At 42.9% G+C, this 25596-nt stretch overlaps 1 protein-coding gene across 3 annotated transcripts in view; it reads left to right on the top strand.

Annotated features, from left to right (window-relative positions):
• Positions 1-1232: 1232 nt before the first annotated feature.
• Positions 1233-25596, top strand: part of LOC138648710 (receptor-type tyrosine-protein phosphatase eta-like) — a 160891-nt gene continuing 136527 nt past the window's right edge. For all 3 annotated transcript variants that reach the window (XR_011315179.1, XM_069738543.1, XM_069738542.1), the window contains exon 1: positions 1233-1400. Coding sequence is in view for 2 of the 3 variants with exons in the window: in XM_069738543.1 (XP_069594644.1) it covers positions 1338-1400 (63 nt within the window). In the remaining variant the exon portion in view is untranslated. The remainder of the gene's footprint in view (positions 1401-25596) is intronic.

Genomic DNA, 25596 nt, shown 5'->3' with positions numbered 1-25596 from the left:
ATGAACTTCAATCCAATATTGCAGCCAGCATGCAGCCAACGGGTAAGGAAAGGGTGAATCAAACACCCGAAAACTCCGCCCATATGACCCAAAACCAGTCCCGCCAAATTCAGGTGACAGAGTCCCTTTAATGTCATATCACAAACCCGAAAAACCCATTTAAAGGGTTTGTTGTCCCATTTCGATCATTCACTGCATATCAATGTGATGTGCCATAAATATGTGACAGATGCGGATACCACCAATGGGGAGGAAAACCAAATATGAAGCAAAAAAAAAACAAATATTCCAAAAGTTATTTTTCTTAAAAAAGGAGTAATAGAGGGTTTATCTACTGGGGTACAAAACACAACAATAGCGCATTGATTTGGTGCTAATAAATAACACATAGGAAGAGTCATAGGAAAAAAGATTGTACGTCACCCTACGTATATCCCTTCCTTACAGCGGAGGTTGGCACCTTGGGTAGCGAAATGACGCCACCGCTCCACGTCGAATGATGGGGACCCTAATATACCTAATTGATATTTTTGGACATTCAATATGGCCCCCCTCGATCATAAAATAATGGTTTATGACTTGGTAAGATGAGGACGCCCCTAAACCCACAGCCTGCCAGATGTAATAGTAGGGTCGTAACTACAGCGGGTGCAGGGGTTGCAGTCACACCCGAGTCCTGGAGTTTGAGGAGCACAAAAGGTCCTTTTTGCCCCTATGATAAGACCAATAGTATTAAAAACATGATACTTGGGGTCCTCTTTATCTTGCATTGGTGGCCATGAGCTTCCAGCTGAGTGATACATTGTGGGCACATAGTAACCAGCATGGGGGGCTATGAGGGGGTCTTACTTGTTTCTTGGACATTGTCATGTTTTCAGAGAGGGAGTTTCTTTGCTTTCTAACCAAATTCTGCAGGAATGTGAATGGGGAGGGGGAGAGGAGATCTACTTCCTCACAGCCCTGGTGGTGGGAAAGGAATTCAGACCAGGAGACCCCCCTCATTTTCCCTAACCAGTGACTACAGGGTGACAGCCCCACACAATGCAAGCAAGGACTTGACCCTTTGCCCACCCTACACACTGCAGCCCTTTGCCTCCAGAGGTCGCCAAGCCAGGACTGAAGGTGTTAATGGGACCTTCATTTTGACACTGGAGTTTGCTCCACCCCAAAAAAAAAAAGTTGTGCTTTCCCATCAGAGAGATCTCACATTACTGTGGAGTATGAGAGTGAACACAAGAGCTGAGACTGCAGAGAAGTGAGTGACAGGATCCACAGACACTGTCACTGCCATGTCCTGGGGGGACCCCACAGCCTGAGTGGGTGACTGAGACCTGGAGATGGGGGCTCCTCCTGTGCTGCAGCTGCTGCTCCTCCTCATCACAGCACTGCTCCTGCCTAAGGTGAGACCCTCAGTGACAGCAGCTGCTGAGCTTTCAGGATGTGCACATGTAGCAGAGCTGAGCTTGTCAATACAGGGTTTGGGGCTATATGTCCATGTAGTGATAACTGCAGTCCTATGTAAATCCATAACACAATGGAATGACAAACTGGGTTCTGCGAAAATTGCTCAATGGCTAAATAAATACATAGTAATAGTTTATATACAGTCCCATACAATGAAATGCGGCTTAAAAATATTTGCCTGCAAGTAGTGGTGTTGAGGTATATTTGTGTGTTCAGCCATATGCACAATTATATTATTATAGGTTCAAATATTCTGGATTATTGGCCATTCATCAGTATATAATCCCTATTAACTGTACGGCGTACTGACATTTCATCGTTATTGGTTTGCAACAGCTAGCGCTGACCTCTCGCTGTTCGGAATTGGTAAATTATGGATTATCAGATTCTCTAGATTATCAAATATTAGATTGTTGGGTTCCAATCTTTCTGACGTGCACTGATCACAGGGTTAAGCTACGGTAATAATATTTAATAGCACCAGACTCCTTTAAAAATGGAGCGACTATTGGTCATTCACCTGGGCTGCCTGACCCCATTCATATTTTTTTTAGGGGGTCTCCTACAAATCCAGGCATCTCCAGTCCATGAGAAGTGACTGCTCCTTACTGCTGGCTGAATCAGGCTGGGTTGTTTCATACATAGCGTTTTTTTTTTTTTTTAACGAAAGAGGCCACGTTTTTGTCACTTTTTTTTGTTTTCTTAGCATTTTTTTCACAGTGACAATGCATACTGACTTAAATGGGAACATCTACAAAAAGTTTTTTTTTTTTTACTTTTGATGACTTGTTTTGTGATCAGTGGCTTTTTTCATAGAACTTAAAAAAAATGTATGAAAAAAATAAATCAATGAATTAAAAAACAAACAAAAAATCGCCCTAAAAACTCCCTTGTGTCCCAGAGGAGAGGGGTTATCGTATAGGAACCTTGTCTGGCCCTCTATTACCTAGAAGTTATTAACCCCTCATTATGGCTTCACAATATGGTTATCGTGAGATGAGAGATTCATTGCTGGGTCCAGCGTCCACATCTTCCAGGATATCCTGACCGGGGCACACTGATAATTCTGGACAAGCATTCACATCCCTCCAACCCCAGAAATGTCTCAGAATGAAACTGTGTATTCCTCCTATATTATAATGTTAATTATTACAAATTAATGCTATGTGCATAATATACCGTTTTTCGTCCTGCTCACGGTTTCCTACACACCCTTTTTTTCCTCCTGTTTATTTGTCCGTCACTGAACATGAGAGAAGAAAAAAAAAGGTAATGCACCATCAGTACAGTATAAATGTAATTTATGTATATTCATATACTGCATTAGTCACCGCGGTTGTAGATTAAGGATTAAGTAGCTGGTATCTATACACCCAGTGTTGGTCGCTAGTCGTATAATGGGCTCCGCATGTCAGTTACTGCATCTATGTACAGTATTGGTCAGTAGTGTTATAATGGATGCCGCCCTGTATATATCTATCTATATGTATGTTGTGTTGGATATTATTCATATAATGGGCCCCTGGTGTCTGAATCTATGAACCGTGTAGGTTAGTTGGAAATAATTGACGCCTGGTGTCAGGATCAATGTACAGTACTGATCAGTAGTGTTATAATGGATACCTGGTATATATCTGTATTTATGATGTAATCGATGCCTGGTATTTATCTATCTACTCTATATTGGAAAGCACTGGTATGAACGATGTAGGTCCGTCAGAGATAAGTGACGCCTGGTACCGTATCTATGTACAGTATTGGTCAGCAGTGAATGGATGCGGTCTGTATCTGTTGTACTGATATAATGGATGCCTGGTATCTGTATCTATATGTATTGCACTGATATACTATATACCTGGTGTCTAGCTCTGTATACCGTATTAGTTATATAATGGGCACCCGGTATCTGATTCAGTTGGATATACAGTAATAGGTGTCTGGTATATGTATCTATGTACAGTTTTGGTCATTAGTGTTATAATGGATCGTGCCTGGTATCTGTATCTATATGTATTGCACTGATATACTGTGTACCTGGTGTCTATAGGTCTAGATAGTAGTTATATAATGGGCACCTGGTGTCTGTGTATGACCAGTGTAGGGTTAGTTGGGATATAATTGATGGTGTATATATCTAGATATAATAAATGTGTGGTGTCTCTATCGGTATACCATGGACAGCACTCTTATAATGGAAGCCTTATGGGGGTTTGTATACTCAGATGGATAAAACTGATACCATGTAATGGATTCCTGAAGTCGTCATTGATATACCGTATTTTTCAGTACATGGTGCCTCTCTGTCTATATTTGTCACTATCGATAAAATGGATGTAATGTGTCGGAATCTGTGTACTGTAGGGGTTATTAGTGATATAGTGAACTCAGTGTGTCCATCTATATACTGTATTGGTCCACCTGGTGTCAATCTATATGCATTTTACTGATACAATGGATTCCTGGTATATATCTATGTGAATTTTATTGGTAAAGGGCACCTAGTGTCTAAGGCTAGGTCGCAATGTGACACCATATGAAATCATTTGTTGCGATGGCACAGTGCGACACTGCGATTTTAGTATCCCATGGCTCAAGCCTAGCCTAGAACACTGGACATGTCCATATCCAATTTGCCCGATCCAGCCAGGAGTCACTAGGAGTGTGTGAACTGTCAACAGGACAGAACAAACTAAGAGTGGTCATAATGTGATGGCTTCTTCTGTAAATGGGAGTTTGGACTGAAGCTGAAGGTCTTCTGCAAAATCATGTGTGAAATTCCATGGACTAGTCATTGGCATGCAATGCTTCATATAGCAAGTTTCATACAAAACCAGCCTAGAACAAACTGCAGCAGATGCCTCAGTGATGAACAACAGGAAGCAGTGGAAAAAGATTGGACAGAGAATAATTAATGGGGTTTTCCCTTTTTATCTCCCGAGACTAGAGCTACATGGTGAAATGTGTCTCGCAACACTGAAATCGTAGCGTCACATTGCGACAATCCATGTAATGACTTCCTATGGTTGTTGCGTTGTGACCTGCAAAATAGTGCGACACAGAGCCACAAAGGTTTCCAAATGTGTAGGATTTTCAGTCGCTGGTTGACAAGCTTACCATAGACTTCTGACTTGGGGCTGATATATCTGCTACCTGGAAGTTTTTATTTTCAGCAAAATCGGAGCTTTAAAAAATAAAATGCTGGGAGTTTTAGTTTTGCAATAGGTTGGTGGCCACTAGCAGTGGTCACCATCCACTAATGGTGGGACTTTAGCACCATTAACACAGTCCCAAAGTACAATGCAAAGTAGTAGAAGGAAAAATAGATTCATTTTTTTTTGTATTTTGATGAAGTACTCCAGTCTAAATGGATAACTTATAAGGCTGCCGTCACGATAGCAGTATTTGGTCAGTATTTTACATCAGTATTTGTAAGCCAAAAAAAGGAGTGGGTGATAAATACAGAAGTGGTGCATATATTTCTATTATACTTTTCCACTAATTGTTCCACTCCTGGTTTTGGCTACAAATACTGCTAGTGTGACGGCAGCCTAAAGAGTGTTAGATATTCTGGGTTAGAATGTTTCCCCAGATGGGTATTAACTAACATTAAATAACAACAATATCTGACACCTCAGAAAAGAAATTTTATCATAGACCGAGTGAGACATGTGGCTTCATTACTGTTATGTCACCAGCTGTGAATGTTCCCATCCAGAGTATATAAAGGAGTCTAAGCTCAGTAGTCCTCCAAAACATAGTCTCATATTTCTACATTTGACTCTTTGATTGTACGTTATTAAAGTGTTAACACTACCATGGCTGTCCCATTCCCCAAGTGTCGGTGCGTCGTTATCCCGACCCCCCAAGTGATAGGGCATCACTGTCCCATCCCCCCAAGTGTTGGCGCATCGTTGTCACGTCCCCCAAGTGTCGGGGTGTCGCTGTCCTATCCCCCAAGTGTCAGCGCGTCCTTGTCCCGTCCCCCCAAGTGTTGGCGCGTACTTGTCCCATCCCCCCAAGTGTTGGCGCGTCCTTGTCCCGTCCCCCCAAGTGTTGGCGCGTCGCTGTCCCATCCCCCAAGTGTTGGCACGTCGCTGTCCCATCCCCCAAGTGTTAGTGCATCGTTGTCCCGTCTCCCCAAGTGTTGGCACGTCGCTGTCCCGTCCCCCCAAGTGTTGGCGCATTGTTGTCCCATCCCCCAAGTGTTGGCACGTCGCTGTCCCATCCCCCAAGTGTTAGTGCATCGTTGTCCCGTCTCCCCAAGTGTTGGCACGTCGCTGTCCCGTCCCCCCAAGTGTTGGCGCATTGTTGTCCCATCCCCCAAGTGTCAGCATAACGCTGTCCCATCCCCCCAAGAGTCGGCGTGTCGCTGTCCCGTCCCCCAAGTGTTGGGGCGTCGCTGTCCCGTCCCCCAAGTGTTGGGGCGTCGCTGTCCCGTCCCCCAAGTGTTGGGGCGTCGCTGCCCCGTCCCCCAAGTGTTGGGGCGTCGCTGTCCCGTCCCCCAAGTGTTGGGGCGTCGCTGTCCCGTCCCCCAAGTGTTGGGGCTTCGCTGTCCCATCCCCCCAAGTGTTGGGGCGTCGCTGTCCCGTCCCCCCAAGTGTTGGGGCGTCGTTGTCCCGTCCCCCAAGTGTTGGGGCGTCGCTGTACTGTCCCCCAAGTGTTGGGGCGTCGCTGTCCCGTCCCCCAAGTGTTGGGGCTTCGCTGTCCCGTCCCCCAAGTCTTTCTGCTGAACTGTATTTACTTTCGTTTCATTTTTCATCGCTCTTCCTGGACATTCACGTAATATATGGGATATCTCTCCCTTCTCTATACCTAAGGCAATTGTACTAATATAAAGAGTCACGTGATATTCTAGTTACCCAGAAGTTCTGGAAAGCCCCCGCTGATTCAGCATGCAATTAAACTGCTTGATTATATGGGATTTACAGTACTTGATATGCGGAATAGTGACATGTATAGTATTCTTAGCAGTGGCAGATCATGGCATCTCTGCTTCCCTGGCCTCCAAACACTGCCATGAGATGGCACAGATCATGCCATGGGCATACATTTACAGCACATCTTGCATTGCACTACTGTACCCAATTCCTTATATATTTTAGGAGTCATTCCATTTTATACCAATCCCAACTCCGACTCCACCAAAATAGACACTGACTCCTACTCCAAATCCACAGCCCAGAGCAGTGCAGGTTTAAAAGTTAATATAAGGCTACGTTCACATTAGCGTTCTGACGGGCTGCGTCGGGCGCAGCCGCGGCGACGCATGCGCCCCTATATTTAACATGGGGGCGCATGGACATGCGTTTGCATGCGTTTTGTGATGCATGCGTCTTTTTTTGCCGCAAGCGTTAGGGCGCAGAGGACGCAGCAAGATGCATTTTTTTTGCGTCCAAAATCCGGCAAAAAAAGGACGCATGCGTCGCAAAACTGAGTTTTGGCATGCGTTCTTGTTTGCGTTGCGTCGCCGACGCAGCAGCGCACAACGCAAATGTGAACGTAGCCTAACTTCCAATAATCTGTCTCTTGGAGATCCCAAGGAGTGTAAAAGTTATCAGAGCTGACAATGCCACCCATGTGTTCCAGCCTTCATCTGTATCTGATGTGATGTGGAGTCACTGCTTACACTTCTTGTCTGATTCCATTTCTAATATGCTGGATCACTTAGATGATTCTCAACCTCCGGAGGCCTCCAGCAAGCTCCTGCTAATAGAACATGGAATTTTGAGACTTAATTCGAAACATTTTGTTACTTATTACATTTATCAAACAAAAGAAGTCACGTAGCTCTGTTACTGCTGGAAAAAAAATCTCAAAGTAAAAGTTAATTTAAGTACTGACGTCACGTCACCTACGTACCGTATATAATGAATGTGGTAAACCTGCAGCTTTTTCACATATTTGGTTGACTTTTATGACATAAAATATAATTTTGGGTGCCAGCTTTGTTACGTCACCGGCTCCCAAAAACAATCAAAGTCTTGTATAACCCTTAAATTGGTATCCAGAGTAATCTTCAACCCGATGCACAAAAACCAAGTTGCCATACACCTCTTGATTGCAGAATAGAAAAAAAAAGTTACAGATTTCGAAAAATGCCAACATAAGCCAAATATTTATTTATTTTTTACAAAGTTGTAACTTTTTTAAATCAATAAGAAAGAAAGATATATTAATGTATATATTATAAAACCTTTTAAATTTTGGTATTGCCGTAATTGTACTAACCTGATGAATCAGGTCATTTTTTTAGCACAAAATGAATTTCCGACAACCAAAACTCCAATAAACACCGGTGGAATTTCTTTTTTTACTGTGCTTTTTTCCCCTGATTTCTTTTAATTGTATTATATGATAAAATGAAAAGAAATTCAAAGCTACAACCTGTACAGCAAAACATAAGCCGTCATATAGTTATGTCGGCTGAAAACGAAAAACGTTATGGCACAAGGCAGTAAATGTTGCCATAGGAGCGTAGATAACCCAGCAAAGAAGTAAAATATTAACTGTTTTAACATTAAACAATAAAGAGTCTTTTATATCGCTGTTGTCCTGATGCAGCTGGAATGTTTGGTGACGAGGTGTTTTTATTTTTCACTACTTCCTTATCCGTAATCCTTGACCTTTTTACAGCATTGCATCGGGGGCTTAGCGAGTGCGTTCACTTTACACAACTGGATCTGCAGGTATATTTCTAGTTCCTTCAGGCAGGGTAAATCCGATTTTCCTTAGTCATGTTACCTACAACTTGTATTTAAGCTGCAGGATCACAAATGCTAAAAGTAATGGAGCATGGTTTAATAAAATAATGAAAAGCAGCCTGGTCAGCACTCATCTACTATCGGCCGGCGTATGCATGTGAACGCTGCAGCCAGTCCCAATGTAGCAGGGGTGAAATCTGTTGTGAAACCACACCAAAAAAAAGCAGATTTTGCTATTGCCGCTCTGGGATGAAATCTGCTGCAGATTTGCAACAAAGATATCCTCCACTATGTGAATTTGCCCACACGGATTTGTTCTTGACCACAAGAAGTCTAAATTTATCATATTTACTAACCTTTAAGACCCTAAAATTGTAATGCCCCTTACAGTACATAAACTAACCTAATTTTAACAGAGTTCATGAATTGTCCCTTCAAAACCGTGAAATTTCGCATCAATGGTATTACATGATTCAAAAGAGAATATTGCATATCTGCAGTCCATTTAGTTGGTCTTGGGGCCATTTTGTAGAGAAAGCATTTCAAAAACCTGACCTGCACATCCAAACATAGACTCAGTGTGAACAGGTGCTGAACCTAGAGTCGCCAACTCGTATATAGTTAAGTAAATAAGGCAGCACACTGCAGCGCTAGAACATACAAACTTGAAAAACGAAATTTGAACTGCATTACTGCACTAGAAATATGAAAAATGAGAGCTTTGAGCGCATAAAAATGGCCAATTTTATGTGTACCTGGTAGCCCCGTTACGGCATCTCTCTTATACCAGGTCCTAAACTTGCCTTACCTCGCTGAGAATAAATGTCTCCATCTGATTGGGTACATGTGAGGTTTTCACTTGTTTTAATTACAGCAGGTCCAATACCCCTCCACAGAGAGAGAGAATTTTAGTCTAGTAAGAGGTTTTCACGTGTTTTAATTACAGCAGGTCCAATACCCCTCCACAGAGAGAGAGAATTTTAGTCTAAGAAGAGGTTTCACATGTACCCATTCAGATGGAGACATTTATTCTCAGTGAGGTAAGGCAAGTTTAGGACCTGGTATAAGAGAGATGCCGTAACGGGGCTACCAGGTACACATAAAATTGGCCATTTTTATGCGCTAAAAGCTCTCATTTTTCATATTTCTAGTGCAGTAATGCAGTTCAAATTTCGTTTTTCAAGTTTGTATGTTCTAGCGCTGCAGTGTGCTGCCTTATTTACTTAATTATTTTGTAGAGAAAGGACTCAGCCCTGGCTAGTTGCACCTGTTATCTTAATGAGTGGTGAAAAACCTTCCTTATACCCACCTCCAAAAGAAGCGCTGTTCAAACTATGTCAACGCCAATTTTCCCAGCATTCATATCATAACTCCCAACCGTCCCAGATCCCGCGGGATAGTCCCGAGACTCTGTCCCGGCCGGGATCTTAATTTTCCCCCACTATAAGAGAGGACTCTCATCATCCACAGTCATACCCTCTATATCAGTGATGGCAAACCTATGGCACGCGTGCCAGAGAAGGCATGCAGAGCCCTCTCTGCTGGCACACTGCATCGCCTCAGACCAAATGTACTGCCACTTTAAACTGCTAGCGCAATCGCTAGCTGTGTCGGATTGGAGCAGATATTGCTCTGACACTGACTGGCACAGGAGACATGGATAGGTCTTTATCAGTAGCTTACCGGAGCTGCAGAAACGTGAGCAGTCAGCGGCGCGACTGGATGACATCATTGAGCGACGTGGGAGAGGAAGCTGCCGGCTGCTGCGAGGGAGAGCAGTGAGGTGTATGTAGGTGTGTTGTGATGGAGAAGGCAATGATGGGGGTGTGAGGGCAATAATGGGGATAGGGTAACTATGTGGGGCGATTATACTGTACCCAGCATCATGTGGGGCCATTATACTGTACCAAGCATCATGTGGGGCCATTATACAGTATGGAGCACTGTGTGGCCATTATACTGTACCCAGCATCATGTGGGGCCATTATACTGTACCCAGCATCATGTGGGGCCATTATACAGTATGGAGCACTATGTGGGGCCATTATAGAGTATGGAGCATCATGTGTGGCTATTTTTTTTTGTTTATAATTATTGTTTGTGAAACAGTGTGATCAGCAGTGCTAAATGGGTGTGGTAGGGGTGTGGATATGGGTGTGACTAGTTATGAAATGGGTGTGGTGAGGGGCGTGACCTAAAATTTGCCTTGGCGCCCCACAAACTTTGTCCCTCTTTGCCTTCTTCAAAAGTTGGGAGGTATGCTCATGTGACATTAACATTGTTGTGCCACATGAATGTTGCAGCGATTACTTGGTATAGCAATTTCACCCAAGTGCCGCAAGACACTGTGCGCGGGAGATTTTTGTAAAAGAGACATTGTGGGAGGTGAAAATATGTTGTGGATTTTTTATAATTATTATTTTACATTGGGAACTTGAACATTTAAGAACAGGTGATGTATGTTTTTTCCACATACAACACTTGGACCAATGTCATTCATCGGGGAAGTGCGGATGATTTTTTTTTTTTTTTCACTTACCGAATCTGCATGTGAAAAAATTGCAGCATGTACTTGCTTATTCCGTATATCAGGTGAAGGTCACCCATTCAAGTCTATGGGTGCGTAAAAAAAAAACAAAAAAAAACTGATGCCATACAGAGCCACAGCATAACATCCAATTTTTATGAAAATTTTGCAATTGCCATTAGAAACTATAAATGGGCTTATAAATTATTATTAGCTGCTGTTGTGAAGAAAAGTGGTATACAGATGACAAGTGAGGGAAAAAAAAATGTCCCACTTTTCTGGATGAAACTGAACCATTTTTTCTGTGCTAGTGTGAACATACTCTCAGTAAGGTTTCCTGATCCTGAACGTAGCTCACTGTTCATTTCAAAAGTTTAACTAGCAGAAGAAACTTTTCAACTTTAATATACATGTACAATAAGGGGGAAATCACAGAAAAGTAGAAGTTATGGCTTGTTGTATATTTCTGGTGGTTTGAGGAGACATTGAAGTGCTAATAAAAATAGGATATTTGGATACTGGTGGCATTAATCTGAGAATTCACAGAAAGTGAGGGTCCGGTAAATACATTGTGACATCAAACAGAATTTTTGGCTGAGATCAAATGTCACATAGCTGAAGTCTTATCAGCCTGTGTATATATTGTATATGTGGGAGTTCTGTGGAATATAGGGGTCTATTACCCTCACAATACAGGGATTTATTATTGTATTGTGTGCCTTGGATAAGCGTCTAGATCCAGGTGGTACATCAATGGATTCTGTATCTTTCATTGACAGCTGAAGGTACACGAACCATGACATCCAGAGCCTTTGTAGGGGTGTTGTATAGAGGGATTGACTACAAGCTTCTTTTTGAGCAGCTGTTGCACGGTATGTGTAGCATTAAGGCTCATTCATACGTCTGTTTTTCTTGTCCAAGTTTCGTCCGTGTTTTTCACAGATAGAACTTGTACCTACCAACTACCATAGTCTACTGAGATGTTCACATGTCCAAGTGTTTTGCACTAAATTACGGAGACATGTCTGTTTTCTAATCAAACTTGTCTATGTAAGTCTATGGGTCAATGAAAACAATCGGAAAGCACTTGTACGCGATCCGTGTGCTGTTTGTCTTTCATAGACTGGTAGGAGAAGCTTGAGAGACCTCCATCAGTTCATTTTTTTTTTTTTTATCAGAAAAAAACACCTGATGAGATTTCGATAGAGAAAAATCTCTCAAACTGAGCCAGCTCTGCTGCAACTTGCACTGTTTTTTTGCATACGAGAAAAATCAATGATGTCTAACTGAGGCTTTACATGGTGACCATCACTAAATGGCTGTATATTTATCACAGAGATTCCAAAAAAAGCCCTTTATAACATTCAGTTGATGTGACTTAAACTGACAAATTGTTTTTTTGTTTTTTTTTCTCCAGGAAAATGGCACCGGCGCTTGCGCAGTAGTATCTATCGAAGCACCATTTTGAAGAAGTTAATTTTTTTTTTCAACCCAGCAATATTATAGGCATAATGCAATACATGCTACTGCCCAGTGCCATTTTGCTGAATGTAATTTTTCTTTCATAACCCCCTCAATATTATGTACAGTATGTAAAATAGGGGGCAGGTCAAATGACGATCAAGGACCTGTCATAAGCACGTAGAGATGAATATGTAAGCAGAGCACCACATGCAGACCCCCCACAGGCCCGACCTTAAGCACGAGAACCTAATTGACTGAAAACTACAAATAAGCAACAACCACAAGATGGGTTTCATCAACCAAGGTATCATTTTAATCAGTATAATGGTCCTGACCTGACTTCTGGTGGTCCCAAACTTCTTCCATTTAAGGATTATGGAGGCCACTGTGCTTGCGTACTGCAGACATTCTGTGGTAACCTTGGTCAGGATGTAACTCAGGATCAGTAATGTAATGTATGTACACAGTGACTGCACCAGCAGAATAGTGAGTGCAGCTCTGGAGTATAATACACGATGTAACTCAGGATCAGTACAGGATAGTAATTATTATTATTTATATAGCACCATCGATTCCATGGTGCTGTACATGAGACGGGGTTACATCAAAATACAAATATCACTTACAGTAAACTAACAATGACAGACTGATACAGAGGGAAGAGGACCCTGCCCTTGCGGGCTTACATTCTACAGAATTATGGGGAAGGAGACAGTAGGTTGAGGGTTGCTGTAACTCCGATGGTGTTGAGGTGGCCGTGTGGTCTTTACAGGTTGTAAACTTCTTTGAAGAGGTGGGTTTTCAGGTTTCTTTTGAAGGATCCAAATGTGGTAGATAACCGGATGTGTTGGGGCACAGAATTCCAGAGGATGGGAGATATTCGGGAGAAGTCTTGGAGGCGATTGGGTGAGGAGCGAATAAGCGTGGAGGAGAGAAGGAGGTCTTGGGAGGACCACAGATTACGTGAGGGAAGATATTGAGAGATTAGTTTGGAAATATACAGAGGAAAAAGGTTATGGGTGGCTTTGTAGGTCAGTGTTAGTAGTATAAACTGGATACGCTGGAAAATTGGGAGCCAGTGAAGGAATTTGCAAAGAGTGTAGCGAGGAGAGAGATTAATTAGTCGGACAGCAGAGTTAAGGACAGACTGGAGGGGTGCGAGAGTGTTAGCAGGGAGGCCACAGAGGAGGATGTTGCAGTAGTCGAGGCACAGGCATTTTGGTAGAGTGAGGGTTGAGGAAAGCACGGATTCTGGAAATATTTTTGAGCTGGAGGTGACAGGAGGTGGCGAGAGCTTGGATGTGCGGTTTGAAGGACTGGGCAGAATCCAGGGTTACTCCGAGGCAGCGGATTTTGGGGACAGGGGAAAGTGTGATTTCATTTATTTTGATTGATAGATCAGGTAGGGAAGATATGCGAGATGGAGGAAAGATTAGTTCAGATTTGTCCACATTGAGTTTGAGGAAGCGAGAGGAGAAGGAGGAGGATATGGCAGATGGACACTCTGGGATTCTGGAGAGTAGAGAGGTGACATTTGGGCCAGAGAGGTAGATCTGAGTGTCATCAGCATATAGATGGTACTGGAAGCCATAGCACCTTATGAGTTGTCCCAGGCCGAGTGTATAGATTGAGAAGAGTAAGGGCCCAAGGACCGAGCCTTGAGTGACACCAACAGAGAGGGGCGAGATGAAGAGGTAGTATGGGAGTAGGAAATGCTAAATGTGCGGTTGGTAAGGTATGAGGAGATCCAAGATAGGGCGAGGTCTTTGACGCCAAAGGAAGAAAGGATCTGTAGTAGGAGGCAGTGATCAACTGTGTTGAAGGCAGAGGACATGTCTAGAAGGAGTATAGAGAATTGGCTGTTAGCTTTGGCTGTAAGTAAGTCGTTAGTAATTTTGGTCAGGGCAGTCTCAGTGGATTTGTGGGGACGGAAGCCAGATTGAGGTTGTCAAAAAGAGAGTTAGATGCAAAGTGAGAGGAAAGTTCAGCATGGACGTGCTGCTCAAGAAGTTTGGATGCAAATGGGAGCAAAGATATGGGGCGATAGCTGGACATAGGGCTTGGGTCAAGTGCTTTTTGAGGATAGATGTGATTCTGGCATGTTTGAAAGCAGTGGGGAAGGTACCAGAAGTTAGTGATGGGTCGAAGAGATGGGTTAGGGATGGGATTAGTGTGGTGGTGAGGTTGGGGAGGAGGTGGGATGGGGTCAAGTGCACAAGTGGTGAGGTGTGATTTGGAGAGGGAAGTTGTGGGGTTTAGGCATTGGTCTGGTGTACAGAGGTGTTGAGGTGGTTTGACAACAAAGATTTGCCTTGTTTGGTCGATCTTATTTTTGAAGTGTGTGGCAAAGTCCTCGGCAATGATTAGGCAACCCGGAGGGGGCAGTGGTGGGCGGAGGAGGGAGTTAAATGTGTTGAACAACTGTTTGGGGTTGTGGGATAAGGAAGATACGAGGGTTGTGAAGTAGGCCTGTTTAGCAGAGGTGAGAGCTGATTTGAATGTGAGTGTTGCTTGTTTGAGTGCAGTGAAATCATCTTGAGAATGTGTTTTCTTCCAACGCCATTCTGCAATTCTGGATTCTTGCCGAAGCTTTTTAGTGATGTTATTGTGCCAGGGTTGTCTATTGGTTTGTCGCACTCTGCTAAGCATGACAGGGGCGACCATGTCAATAGCTGATGCAAGAGTGGCATTGTAGAAAGCAGTGTCGTGCAGTGAGGATATGGATGCTAGTGGTAGGATAGAGTCAGAGAGTGTGTGGGTGTCTAGGTGTGCGAGGTTCCTGCGTAGGTGCGCATGTTGCTGGACATGGGTGACAGGTGAGGAGGACAGGGATGAGAAAGTGAGTAGATGGTGGTCAGATAGAGGGAGAGGTGAAGTTAGATAGGGAGCAGAAACGGGTGAAGACAAGGTCTAATGTGTGTCCGTCTGTGTGGGTGGCTGAGGAGGACCACTGAGTAAGTCCAAAGGATGAAGTAAGGGACAGGAGTTTAGAGGCTGCTGACTGGTGGGTGTCAATGGGGATGTTGAAATCACCCATGATGATGGTGGGAATGTCAGCAGAGAGAAAGTGAAGGAGCCAGGTGGAGAATTGGTCAATAAAGGCAGTGGTCGGGCCCGGAGGTCGGTATATGATGGCCATTTGGAGGTTGTAGGGGGAGTAGATGTGGACTTCAAAAGAAGGGAGGATAAGGGAGGGTAGAAGTGGGATTGGGTTAAAGGTACAGTTGGAAAAAAGAAGGCCCACTCCTCCACCATGTTTTTTGCCAGGGTGAGGAGTGTGGGCGAAGTGGAGGCCACCGTAAAATAGTGCAGCGTGGGAGGCTGTGTCAGAGGATGTCAGCCATGTTTCGGTGATGCCCAGAAAGAAAAGATTACAAGAGGTAAAGAGGTCATGAATCACATGGAGTTTATTGCAGATGGAGCGGGTATTCCATAGTGATCCAGAGAAAGGGTGCAGGGGGGTGGGCGTCACGGGCACGGATTTGAGGTGGGCAAGATTTCGGGTGTTTATATTGGGTTGGGAGTGGTAGGAGGGGGTAGTAATGGGAGGCATGAGCTGTGGGGGTCCAGGATTGGGAGATATGTATCCAGCAGTGAGGAGATGCAGAGAGAGACAGGGCAGGTGGGAGGAGTGGGCGGCTTTATTTGCGTTTTATTAGGAGATATCTGAGGTTGAGGAGCAGAGGAAGACAGGTGGGAAGCAGGAGGGAAGGAGAGATTATTACTTGGCTAGAGGGTGCTGGGGTTTGGGAATAGCGAAGGAGGCTGAGGAGTAATGGAGCCAAAACTGTTAGAGCGTATGTCAGCATGATGAGTAAGTGTGGTGGAAAGGGAAAGAAATTGAGTACATTTAATAACAGTGGTTACTCTTACCTTCTGTTCACTTCTGGTTCATTTCTGCTGTCATATTTTCTGTTATCCTTCTAGAGACAGACCACGGTCCAGGCAGAGCTGTGTCTCTGAATTTATAACAAGCTAAGTAGTGCACATGAAATAGGCCAGGTGTGATCAGGAGGAAGGAGCAGCAAGGAGACTGGTCACAGACACAGGACGGGATTAATTAGAAGTCAGAAGGGAAAATGCAAGGGGAAATAGATCCAAATGGAAGGATAAAGCCAACTGTGTATTGGCATCAAGGAATTAAAATGAGAAAACATGCAGGGGAAGGAAAGAAAAAAAAAAACTGTAGTAGCAGCCAGCAGACCTACCAGGAATAGCAGGGTGAGGAAGATTAGGAAAGATGGGTGATGGTGATGGGATTGAGGGTGCAGCCCATAGTAATGTATGTACACAATGACTGCACCAGCAGAATAGTGAGTGCAGCTCTGGAGTATAATACAAGATGTAACTCAGGATCAGTAATGTAATGTATGTACACAGTGACTGCACCAGCAGAATAGTGAGTGCAGCTCTGGAGTATAATACAGGATGTAACTCAGGATCAGTAATGTAATGTATGTACACAGTGACTGCACCAGCAGAATAGTGAGTGCAGCTCTGGAGTATAATACAGGATGTAACTCAGGATCAGTAATGTAATGTATGTACACAGTGACTGCACCAGCAGAATAGTGAGTGCAGCTCTGGAGTATAATACAGGATGTAACTCAGGATCAGTAATGTAATGTATGTACACAGTGACTGCACCAGCAGAATAGTGAGTGCAGCTCTGGAGTATAATACAGGATGTAACTCAGGATCAGTAATGTAATGTATGTACACAGTGACTGCACCAGCAGAATAGTGAGTGCAGCTCTGGAGTATAATACAGGATGTAACTCAGGATCAGTAATGTAATGTATGTACACAGTGACTGCACCAGCAGAATAGTGAGTGCAGCTCTGGAGTATAATACAGGATGTAACTCAGGATCAGTAATGTATGTACACAGTGACTGCACCAGCAGAATAGTGAGTGCAGCTCTGGAGTATAATACAGGATGTAACTCAGGATCAGTAATGTAATGTATGTACACAGTGACTGCACCAGCAGAATAGTGAGTGCAGCTCTGGAGTATAATACAGAATGTAACTCCGGGTGAGCACAGGGGTGATGTGTGTACACAGGGACTCTACTCTTGTAAATATAATGAAAATGTGAAATTATGTTCAGTGATGGACACACACTTCTTTGCCTAAAAATATATATGAGCAGCTTTAAGAATAATTGCTGAAGAAATTGTTGGACAAAAAAAGGGAACCTCTAAAATAAAAAAACAAAACCACTCCAATCAATAAAAGAAAAACATGTGGTAGCGATAACACAGTTTACATAGAGATAATTTATTTCATGAGAACAAAAAGAGGAAGAGGACAGGATGCCACTAGAAGAGGATTGTGGAGATGTCAGAGTCCAGATTGCTGCTCTGGACTTGGAATGTCCTTGTTGTGGATTCTACATCATATTGTAGATGTCCTAATAGCAGAGTTTGTGTGTGAGTCACGTACAGAACAGGCCGGTGCAGTCCTGGTCTCCGCTCACCCACCATGCCTTATAAGGATTCTGTCTATGATGAAGGAAATAGACAGCCCCCAATTGTGGATCTGCTGAAATTAACTATGGGGGTAATTCCAATGCTGACACCCCTAAAATGTATTCTGTTAAAAAAACAGTACAGCATGGCCATGCTTAGAGATGTTTTTTGGAACAACGTTTCTCTTCCAATAGCCTTCCTGATGGTTAAGATAACAAATTCATTAGCCTTTTTTCTACAAGATAGACCAGGCTGCTTATTCCAGGTGCTTATGTGAGCAGCCAGAGTGACCTAAACCTGCTCCCATGGCTCCAGCATCTTTGTTCTTGTCTACCATCGAGCACATCTGGGACATCATTGGTGATTACACAGGATCTGCCAGCAGAGGATCTTGATGATTTGCCCAAGAACATTCAGCAGCAGACCCTTTCTCAGATGACCGTTAATAATCTCAGTGATGGCAGACAAAGCTATAGGTGCCTGGATTTCTTCACGTGGCTCATACTCCAGACTGAATAATTCTAGATGTTATAAATTTTTTTGCATATACCGTAGTTCACTTGTCTATTGATTTTGTGATTTGCATAATTTCAAAACTTCTGTGTTACAATTTCAATGAGTGAGTATGTATTACAAGGAAAGACAGATTAGAGTCAAGGGTGATTATCTAGTTGTACTGCGGCAGTCAACATAGTAAGACGATTTCCTCTATCAGATCTATAGTAACCCATACCAAAAAAAAATATTTATGGCGTTCACCATGTGGAATAAATATTAAGAACTTTGTTATAAAAATCTTGTTTTTAGTTTATACCCTAAGTTATCATTTTCTTTCAGTTTAGCTTGACCAGATATCACCTCCCTACTAACCAGAATCCCTCAATCTCTGGTCGCTATTTCATCCTTCTTCTCCACTAGATTTCTAAAACTTAATAAGGACAAAACAGAATTCATCATCTTTTCCCCCATCTCACGCGATCCCCCCAACGAACCTATCCATTACAGTAAATGGCTGCCCACTTTCCCCACTCCCACAAGCTCGCTGTCTCGGGGTAATCCTTGACACTGATCTCTCCTTCAAACCACATATCCAATCCCTTTCCACTTAAACCCTAGTGTATGCCCTCATCATCTCTCGCCTTGACTACTGTAACCTCCTGCTCTGTGGCCTCCCCACGAACACTCTTGCACCCCTCCAATCTATTCTAAACTTTGCTGCCCGACTAATCCACCTGTCCGCCCGCTATTCCCCGGCCTCTCCCCTCTGTCAATCCCTTCACTGGCTCCCCATTGCCCAGAGACTCCAGTACAAAACCCTAACCATGACATACAAAGCCATCCACAACCTGTCTCCTCCATACATCTGTGACATGATCTCCCGGTACTTACCTGCACGCAACCTCCGATCCTCACAAGATCTTCTTCTCTACTCCCCTCTTATCTCCTCTTCCCATAATCGTATACAAGATTTCTCTCGTGCATCCCCCCTACTCTGGAACCCTCTACCACAACACATCAGACTCTCACCTACCATCGAAACCGTCAAAAAGAACCTGAAGACCCACCTCTTCCGACAAGCCTACAACCTGCAGTAACCACCGATCGACCAAACCGCTGCACGACCAGCTGTATCCTCACCTACTGTATCCTCACTCATCCCTTGTAGATTGTGAGCCCTCGCGGGCAGGGTCCTCTCTCCTCCTGTACCAGTCATGACTTGTATTGTTTAAGATTATTGTACTTGTTTTTATTATGTATACCCCTCCTCACATGTACCCCTTGTGTCTGGAGGAGAGAAGGTTTTTCCACCAACATAGAAGAGGATTCTTTACTGTTAGGGCAGTGAAAATCTGGAATTGCTTGCCTGAGGAGGTGGTGATGGCGAACTCAGTCGAGGGGTTCAAGAGAGGCCTGGATGTCTTCCTGGAGCAGAACAATATTGTATCATACAATTATTAGGTTCTGTAGAAGGACGTAGATCTGGGGATTTATTATGATGGAATATAGGCTGAACTGGATGGACAAATGTCTTTTTTCGGCCTTACTAACTATGTTACTATGTAAAGCGCCATGGAATAAATGGCGTAATAATAATAATAATAATAATAATAATAATCTACCCCAATATGTTAGAAAATTGTGCTGGTAAGGCTACATTTACACTGCCTGTTGTGTGGAAAAAACTGACATCGCATGGCCTGGCCCCAGTTGACCATACACTGATGCTCGTTTGGCTAATCTTTATTTCTCCTGATCGCCCCATTCACACAAACGAGTGCTCAGCTTGGCCGAGGATTCTTGTGTTTTCAATGAGGAAAGTGCAAAATGGGAGAAAGATGCAAGGGGCACTATACAACATAGATGATCAGCTATATGAGCAGGTCAAGCTTTAGTTATATTTCTCTGCTCAAGCTGGACAGTGTCCCTGCAATGCACAATTTACAGTGACAAGGAATTTTATTCTGGTCTTTAAACAGGAAGTAACTAAGAAAAATTACTGTGAAATGGGCTAATGATGCCGATAAGAATCCGCACTCCCCTCTCAAAAACAAGCAATGCTGCATACCATTCAGAGGAGCCAGAGGTTCTGGGTAATGATAGTGTTTTTTTTCCTTCACATGCCTAGAACATACTGGATCACATTTAAGAGGGACTTGTCAGCTTTCCTGGCTTGTCTGCTTTAGTAAATTCTTGTTTTCTCTGTGAACTAACAATCCTGAAGCATTCTTTCTTAAATTGCGACGTTCCTCCTAGAAATTTATAAATGAATTTCCGGTGTTACCGGTGAAATGACACACCCCTTTGACAAGAGGAATGGTAACACCCATTTGGATAACTTCTGAATGAGCAAAGGAAAGAAACAACACAGAGTTCTAAGAAAAGATGATACGGAATTGTCATATTATGGGGCTGGATGTAATGCTGTTACATTTTATTCAATCCTTTATATTACTGTCATAACAAGTGTTTTCTACAGGGAAAATAATGTGCTATTACAAGGTCATGTGCAAATTTTTTTTTTTACTTAGGAAGTCATTGTGATTGCTTTGAAGTCCTTGTAGGTCACCACATTCTCTTCAATGTGTAGCCCAGGTCTAAAGGTACCGTCACACTAAGCGACGCTGCAGCGATACCGACAACGATGTCGATCGCTGCAGCGTCGCTGTTTGGTCGCTGGAGAGCTGTCACACAGACAGCTCTCCAGCGACCAACGATCCCAAAGTCCCCGGGTAACCAGGGTAAACATCGGGTTACTAAGCGCAGGGCCGCGCTTAGTAACCCGATGTTTACCCTGGTTACCGTTGTAAATGTAAAAAAACAAACACTACATACTTACATTCCGGTGTCTGGTCAGGTCCCTCGCCTTCAGCTTCCCGCACTGACTGAGCGCCGGCCGTAAAGTACAGCGGTGACGTCACCGCTGTGCTGTGCTTTACGGCTGGCCGGTGCTCACCAGTGCGGGAAGCTGACGGCGAGGGACCTGACCAGACACCGGAATGTAAGTATGTAGTGTTTGTTTTTTTACATTTACAACAGTAACCAGGGGTAAACATCGGGTTACTAAGTGCGGCCCTGCGCTTAGTAACCCGATATTTACCCTGGTTACCAGTGAAGACATCGCTGAATCGGCGTCATACACGCCGATTCAGCAATGTCAGTGGGAGATCCAGCGACAAAATAAAGTTCTGGACTTTCCCCAGCGACCAACGATCTCCCAGCAGGGGCCTGATCGTTGGTCACTGTCACACATAACGATTTAGTTAACGATATCGTTGCTACGTCACAAAAAGCAACTATATCGTTAACGATATCGTTATGTGTGATGGTACCTTAAGGCTAAATTCACAATAGGCATTCTTGCAGCTATTTTTTAATGCAAATTTTCAGCTGCGTTTTCACAGTATCGGCAAAGTCTGAGATTTCAGAAATCTCATGCACCCAGCTTGTATTTTTTGTCTTCAGGGTTTTGTGCTTTGCATGTTTTTTGCACAATGGAGCAAATATCACTTCTTTCAGGGTTTCTGGTGCATTTTTTCAGCTTTTTTCACCCGCTGAAATGAATGGGTGGTGAAAAAAATACACCAAAAACGCAGATATCAGGTTTTTCTGCTCCTTTTGTGCCAAAACCTGATTCCATAAAATAGGACACTTTTTATCTCAACACTAAACTTTATCAGCATGCACAAGAGACAAATCTAGCGTGCGAAAACCGCAGCAAGGAAAACAGGTTTTTTTTTTTTTCTGCAGCTTCTTTCCTGCCAAGATATCAGGACTGGGAAGAAAGCCTAGTGTGAACTCACCCTATTGCTGATTTTCAGTGAAAGTTTATAAATTACCACTAATAATGAGCGAGTATCGCGGGTGCTTGAGTGCCATGTAGACAGACTCGATTAGATCACTCGAGAATTTCAGCGCTCGATCATCGCTAATTATCGCAAAGTTTTGTAGTGTGCATTCTACATGAAGCTGTTGGTCAATGGACTGTTTCTCCAAATAATGAAGGTCATAGAATGACTCCGCTATACATGGGACAAGGAGATCTATGAGAGGACGCATTGTAAGATACTAAGAAAATCAGACGAGTAACCCGAATAACTGAAGATCTGCCTGGAAACACTTCAATGGCGTTTATTGTTCGACTCCCACTCAATATTGAATCAGTGGCGTCAACTAATATTGCACCATCAGTCTTGCCTGACTATATGAATAGAAATTGAAAGCCTCGGTGTATAAAAATTGTCTGGAAAAGAAGAGGGACAACCAATATGACCAAAATTACAGCTCCAGTGATTGATACTCATTAATATTAGGCTCTCAAATCGCAAATCTATCTGGTGAGGTGACATTATAAGCAAAATTAATTCCCAAAGGGTTGTTTTAAGGAAGATCTTTTACTTTTTTTTCTTAATAGCGCCACTCTCGCCAATGGGTTTTGTGTGGTATTGTAGCACAGCCCCATTGACTTAAATCGGGTTGAGCTGCAATTCCAGATACAGTATATAGAGAAATCGGTCACCATTTCTGAGTTTTAAAAAAAAAAAATCTGACACTTGTTTTTCTAATCTTTAAAAATGGAAAAATAATTTTCGCCTTGTTCTGTACAGAAACTCTCCTTTGTATATGAAAGTTTTCTAAAACCATGAATATACCAATGGAAAAAAATAGATTGTGGTTTACAAATGCTTCACCTGATCCTGCACTGGTGCAGTTTTAGGCGGTTATATAATTTTTTTCTGGAGATTATTATTGTATTGATGGCTGGACCGTACAATACAAGCAATTGTTGCCATCCACTTTTCGTGTCTCCCCTCTTTCCTCATAGATTGTAAACTTGCGAGCAGCAGAGGCGTCCCTCTTCTTGGTTATCTGTGTATTTATGTGATAATTTATTGTTGTTCTGTAATGTTTTATATTGTCTGTACAAGTCCCCTCTAAAATGTGAAGTGCTGCTGAATATGTTGGTGCTATAGAAATACAATAATAATAATTAAAATATTATTATTTGTTATAATAATAAATATTTATATTATTATTATCGGGCTTGGCAGTTGTGTTTTTGTTATTTATTTGTGTACTTCCTCTATGGTTGTAGATTTTTTACCGACACAAGGACCTTTCATGGCCAGGGCTTAACTGTAATCTCCAGTATGTGGGCACAGTGAAAATGGAAAATAGCAACTTTGTTTGACAAAGGCAGGCTGCTATTAATGACATAGTTAGATGGGGAACAGGCAGGGCATTTGCTTTGTGTGCCGGGTTTTAGGGCAAAAGGCTGTAAAAGGATAGTCTAATATATAAATATTAGGCCGATACAGAATATGTAATGATTTTTCAAAACGTAAAAGATTTTGGAAAATGAAGGAAAAGGGAATTTGTTCCCAAATTATATCCAAATGGGAACCATTGGATAAATATTCAATGCCTGGTGTTAAGCTTAAAAGGACTTTTGGAAGGAACATTGTTACATTGTGTCTATCGAGTCAGCTGCTCTTAGCCAATCCATGTATTGAGAGTATTCTCAGCAATGCTGATTGGCTGAGACTAACTGGTGGAGTTCTCACAATACTTTTCCCAAATGTTCTTTTAAGCTGGATGCTCGACATAGTAACCAGCTCCTCCCAAACTCTTCTGAGAGTTGCTTAGTCAGAGATGCCCGCGCTTTACTGAACCTAGTGGCTAATGGAATTTTGGTAAACATTCTAGGTATGCATACGGGCCCAATTTGCTACTTACGGCGAGCCATTGGGCCTTTTGGCTCCTAGTGGTTTTATTTTTTATGGTCAACAATTTGTGTTTAAAGTAAATTTATAACTTCTTCTGGTCCCCTAACTGATATTCCACAGCTTTTAAAGAGTAACTAAACTTTCATTTTTTCACTTTCCATGCTGGAGAAAATGATCAAACTTTGCTAATCACTTCCTTAGGGGATTTACCTTCTTTCCTGTAAACAAAAAAATTAATGTAACCCTGCTTTTCCCCAGCATGGCTATCAGGACACACTCATTTGGAGTACAGATGATGGCAGTGAAAAGGTCAGTACCTGTCTGCTCCTTTTGAGTTTTCTGCTTCTCAGAACAATCACCTGCAGCAGGTTTGTCCCAGATGTATTGGTTCTGCTTGTGCCCTTGTCACGGTGCTGTGAGGTTGGTGTAACCCACATTATATCCGATCTAGGCTTGACAGACCCTCAGTGCCCCCTGTATTGTATACTGAAATGGAAGCTGTAGATTTACTTATACAAGACCCCGGTTCTCATTACTTCCCTCCAGTGATGTATACTCGTCGCCATGTACCAGATGGAATATATTACTAATATTACCATGGATGAAGGAAAGCAAGATTTACTACCAGACCAATATTTTTATTGATAACTGTGGCCTGCTGGGGTAAGTCAGCAACTTTGTGCACCGTCACAACTCTTAACAGTATGAGTGTCTTGAGAACACCGATTCTGTTAACAATGTAGCAGACAAGGCAGCCCACAACCAGACAGGCCCTTCTGGCATTTGCCAGAATTGCCAGATGGCCAGTCCGGCCCTGATACTCTGTGCTTGTGAAATGGAAATGAAATCAGTACTTCCATTACAGTATTCGGGGGGCAATGAGGGTCTGTTTGACACACACTACAAGAAATGTATTGAGCTCACTAACCCTGGGGATAAGCTGCTGTAAGATCTGCTCGGATAAGCAGGACCTTCAGAGGAGGACACCGTTGCTGATCCTGTCACTGACATCATCTGTACTCCAAACCAGTACGTTCTGGTATCAAGTCAGTTGTAGGCAGGAAAATAGACAGTGAAAAGCTGGGGTTTGGAAGCCGTCTACTTGCGTTTTTTTTTTACAGGTAAATTCCCTAATGAGGTGATTTGAAAAGTTTCATAATTTTCCATGCGGGACAAAATTTATACAAAAAAAAAATAATTGAAAGTTTAGTTACTCTTTAATCTAAAGAAATGAAGCCTTACCCCATGTATGTCCCAAAAACTATACGTTGGGAGTGTAGTTTGAAAGCTGAGTGCGTGCAGGATGTCATAGGGAATATTAGGATTATTATTGGGTAGAAAGGCAAAATGAGCAATTGCAAGTACACAGTGCTGTATAATGTGAAGAATGCAATATATTAAGAGGATAAAACTTTTGATGGGAGTGCTAAAGAGTAAGTAAACTTTTTTAAAACTTTTATGTTTTACTGCCCTTCCCACTGCAATCATATTGGTGGGGGTCCAGGTAGTGAGATGTCCATCCATCCCTGAAACCCCTTTTTCCAACAGGTGCGCAGTTCAAGTGACAGTCTCACACAGAGCACGGTACGGATTGATTAGAAACATCGGCTTCGTAGCCTATTCTTTCTACTGAATCCATACTCCATTCTGTGCGCGCAGTCAAGAGTTGCATGCTCCTATCGTCCGAGCGGCACACTTCTTGGATAAGTTATTTGAGCGATTTGGTGGAGGTCATAGAATGCG

Source organism: Ranitomeya imitator, chromosome 9 (assembly GCF_032444005.1).
Source record: "Ranitomeya imitator isolate aRanImi1 chromosome 9, aRanImi1.pri, whole genome shotgun sequence".
In the NCBI taxonomy this organism is placed as follows: domain Eukaryota; kingdom Metazoa; phylum Chordata; class Amphibia; order Anura; family Dendrobatidae; genus Ranitomeya; species Ranitomeya imitator.
This window is presented reverse-complemented; position numbering and strand designations above follow the sequence as displayed.